This window comes from Salvelinus alpinus, chromosome 10, assembly GCF_045679555.1.
Source record: "Salvelinus alpinus chromosome 10, SLU_Salpinus.1, whole genome shotgun sequence".
Classification (NCBI taxonomy): Eukaryota; Metazoa; Chordata; class Actinopteri; order Salmoniformes; family Salmonidae; genus Salvelinus; species Salvelinus alpinus.
Genome location: NC_092095.1, coordinates 18,310,935 through 18,314,577, shown reverse-complemented (window position 1 = coordinate 18,314,577; position 3,643 = coordinate 18,310,935). Strand labels below are relative to the sequence as shown.

Below are 3,643 nucleotides of genomic sequence, written 5' to 3'. Positions count from 1 at the left end.
GAGACAGTAGCGTCCCGCCTAAACTCAGATTTTTGGATATAAATATGAACTTTACCGAACAAAACATACATGTATTGTGTAACATGAAGTCCTATGAGTGTCATCTGATGAAGATCATCAAAAGTTAGTGATTCATTTTAACTCTATCTCTGCTTTTTGTTACTCCTCTCTTTGGCTGGAAAAATGGCTGTGTTTTTCTGTGGCTATGTACTGACCTAACATAATCGCAAGGTGGGCTTTCGCCGTAAATCCTTTTTGAAATCAGACACTGTGGCTGGATTAACGAGAAGTTTATCTTTAAACTTGTATGTTTGAGGAATTTTAATTATGAGATTTCTGTTGTTGTGTATTTGGCGCCCTACAATTTCACTGGCTGTTGGTTAGGTGGTACGCTATTGTCCCACATATCCCAGAGAAGTTTTTAAAGGAGTCAACGTCAATTTAGGTATTTGAAGTACTGTAATGTTTTATAAGTGTATAGGGGTCAGTAAATAATATTACCATTGATGGCATATAGGGGTCAATAGATAATATTACCACTGTTGGACTGTAGGGGTCAATACATAATATTACCACTGTTGGCCTATAGGGGTCAATAGATAATATTACCACTGTTGGACTGTAGGGGTCAATAGATAATATTACCACTGTTGGGCTGTAGGGGTCAATAGATAATATTACCACTGTTGGCCTATAGGGGTCAATAGATAATATTACCACTGTTGGCCTATAGGGGTCAATAGATAATATTACCACTGTTGGGCTGTAGGGGTCAATAGATAATATTACCACTGTTGGCCTATAGGGGTCAATAGATAATATTACCACTGTTGGCCTATAGGGGTCAATAGATAATATTACCACTGTTGGGCTGTAGGGGTCAATAGATAATATTACCACTGTTGGCCTATAGGGGTCAATAGATAATATTACCACTGTTGGGCTGTAGGGGTCAATACATAATATTACTGCTGTAGGGGTCAATAGATAATATTACCACTGTTGGCCTATAGGGGTCAATAGATAATATAACTACTGTTGGCCTATAGGGGTCAATAGATAATATTACCACTGTTGGCCTATAGGGGTCAATAGATAATATTACCACTGTTGGCCTATAGGGGTCAGTAGAGAATATTACCATGGATGGCCAATAGGGGTCGAGAACATGGACATAAAGAGTAAAATACACGTTTTTCAAAGCTTTTATTTAAAACATTCAAAGTGGGAAAAAAACTTTACATAATACATCATGAACAAAACAAACACAAAAAGCATGTGAGGTTTTGTAGCTACAGAAGCGAAGCTGCGAGAATTTATTAAATAAGGAGGGGATCAATCAATTGTCAATTATTGTCAATCAATCAATAAAAGCTAACAAACTGCCAGATAAAACATCTAAAAACATCTAGTGGAGAGAAACTCACTTTACTGCGTGTGTGCGTGCCGGTTCGCGCGTGCGTACATGACATATGTGTGTGTCAGACTTCAGTCTTCTATTATTATTTTGTATTAAATAGTGTCCCATGTCATCTGCTCCCATTTTAGCTGGTGTGTTGGTTCGTTTTTGTTGTTGTAGTCTTTATGGCATATGTAGTGTGTCTTCATGTATGCAGTGTGTGTGTGTGTTTACTTATTTTTTGCTGTAGTCAGCAGCGTATGCTCTGTGGTCGTCCTGTTCAGGGTACTGGTCTCCGTATCCTCTCAGCATGTCTTGGAAGCTGGGCATTCCCCGCTGGGGTGTGGGGTAGGACCCGTACGACAGCCCCTGCGAGGGAGGGGGATAAGCCCCGTAGGTCTCCTCCTGGCCACTCTGGTATGGCTCTGACTCTGCCTCGCTGTCTCTCTCTGGCTCCCCCTGGCTGTAACTGTGGTCCTGGCTGGGCTCTGCCTCTGGCCCCCCATGGTGTTCAGCCTGGGCATTGGCGTATGGCAGCAGCTCCTCCTGGGTTTGGTAACGGCGCAGGCGGCAGTTAGTGTCATACTCCGGGTCACAGTCGGGGTCGGAAGGCTCCATGACTCCGTTCCGTGATCCATCAGCGTTGAGATGTGGCTCGTAGGGCTCGGCGGGGTAGGCGGTGTTACGGTGGGCACCGGAACGCGGCTCTGTGCGGGTTATTGGGTAGCACTCCTGGTCATAGCCAATGTAGCATTCGTAGCCCTCCTTGGTCTTTCCTCGGGGGCCCAACGGGTGGCGATCCTCCTTGGGGGCTTCCTCATAGCGGGGAGGTGGGACGGGGGCCTGCCCCTGGGGGGAGGGGTGAGTACGTCTGTGCATGGAGGTTGCGGCTTCACGAAACATTGCAAATGGATCGTTAGTATTAGTGTTAGCATTAGCTTGTTTGTACATGCCGTTTGGGTCGTTAGCTTGAGCGTTAGCAATAGCTTGGCGGTACATGGCATATGGGTCGCTAGCTGGAGCGCTGGTAGCACTGGCTTGGCGGTACATGGCATATGGGTCACTATATGGAGCGCTGGGAGCATTGGCTTGGCGGTTAGCATTAGCGTTAGCATAAGCATCCCTGTACATAGTGAATGGGTCACTGCGTTGCTCAGGGGCTGGGGCCGCGGCGCGCATTGCGGCGGGATCGTCTTTGTGTTCCTCCTTGAACTTCTCCGGTGCCGTGGCAAACTTTGTGGCGGTGAGAGGGTTACAGCCATCCTCAAACAGAGGGTTGCAGGAACCAGGACCCGTCGGGGTGTAGGGGGCGGGGGCACGGTGTGCCTGGGGACGGAAGGACGGAAGGTCATGATCATGATAATAAAATGATAATAGCTAAAATAATAATAATATAATGATGATGATCTTACCTGTAGGGATGCAGCGTAGGCGCAGCGAGGGTCTCTGGGGTCACAGTTGGGGTAACGGAGGAAGAGGCCGGAGGGGCCTTTCTGGACCAGCTGGGGTTTACAAGAGGGGTCTTTCGGGTCACAGCCCAGGTGGGCGTAGGAGGGCAGGGGCCCAGCGGAGGGCTTGTGGCCGAAAGCAGCTCTCAGGTGAAACTGGAGACACTCCACGTCCTCCGCTGAACAGATACGCAGCAGCTCCGACTTCTGCTCCTGGACGGGAATAAAAACAATCATGACTACGTTAATTTACAGCAGTAGTAGTAGTAGTGTAGTAATACTGTAGTAGTAGTAATAGTGTAGTAATAATGTAGTAGTAGTAGTAATAGTGTAGTAATACTGTAGTAGCAGTGCAGTAGTAGTAGTAATACTGTAGTAGCAGTGCAGTAGTAGTAGTAATAGTGTAGTAATACTGTACCTTGAAGAGAAAGCACTGCACGGCAGGGGAGTAGTAGTAGTAATAGTGTAGTAATACTGTACCTTGGAGAGGAAGGACTGCACGGCAGGGGAGTAGTAGTAGTGCCCAGAATGAGGGTCTTTAACGGCCACAGGGGAGCGTGCATACAGGGGGGCTGGGGCCTTGACCGGAGCGGGGGAAGGTGGGGGCTGGCTCTTGGCTCGTGCCAGGGCGGCATAGAGACAATACGGGTCCCTACACAGGAGATTAGATTACAATCAATTCATGAGCATAAAATTATATAACACAGACATAAATTAACATGACTGACCTGTAGGGGTCACAGGCCTTGACAGGGGCGGGGACGGGCTTGGGAGGGGTCTTGGGTTCAGGTTTGGG

The 3,643-nt window shown here is 47.3% G+C and overlaps 1 protein-coding gene across 2 annotated transcripts in view; it reads right to left on the bottom strand.

Annotated features, from left to right (window-relative positions):
- Nucleotides 1-1,189: 1,189 nt before the first annotated feature.
- The window catches only part of LOC139531620 (uncharacterized), a 5,990-nt gene continuing 3,536 nt past the window's right edge, over nt 1,190-3,643 (bottom strand). For both annotated transcript variants that reach the window (XM_071328235.1, XM_071328236.1), the window contains exons 5-8: nt 3,576-3,643; nt 3,328-3,499; nt 2,812-3,060; nt 1,190-2,725 (exon numbers count right to left, since the gene is read on the bottom strand). The exon at nt 3,576-3,643 is cut by the window's right edge and continues 159 nt beyond it. In XM_071328235.1, the coding sequence (XP_071184336.1) occupies nt 1,634-2,725; nt 2,812-3,060; nt 3,328-3,499; nt 3,576-3,643 (1,581 nt within the window). In that variant the 3' untranslated portion in view covers nt 1,190-1,633. The remainder of the gene's footprint in view (nt 2,726-2,811; nt 3,061-3,327; nt 3,500-3,575) is intronic.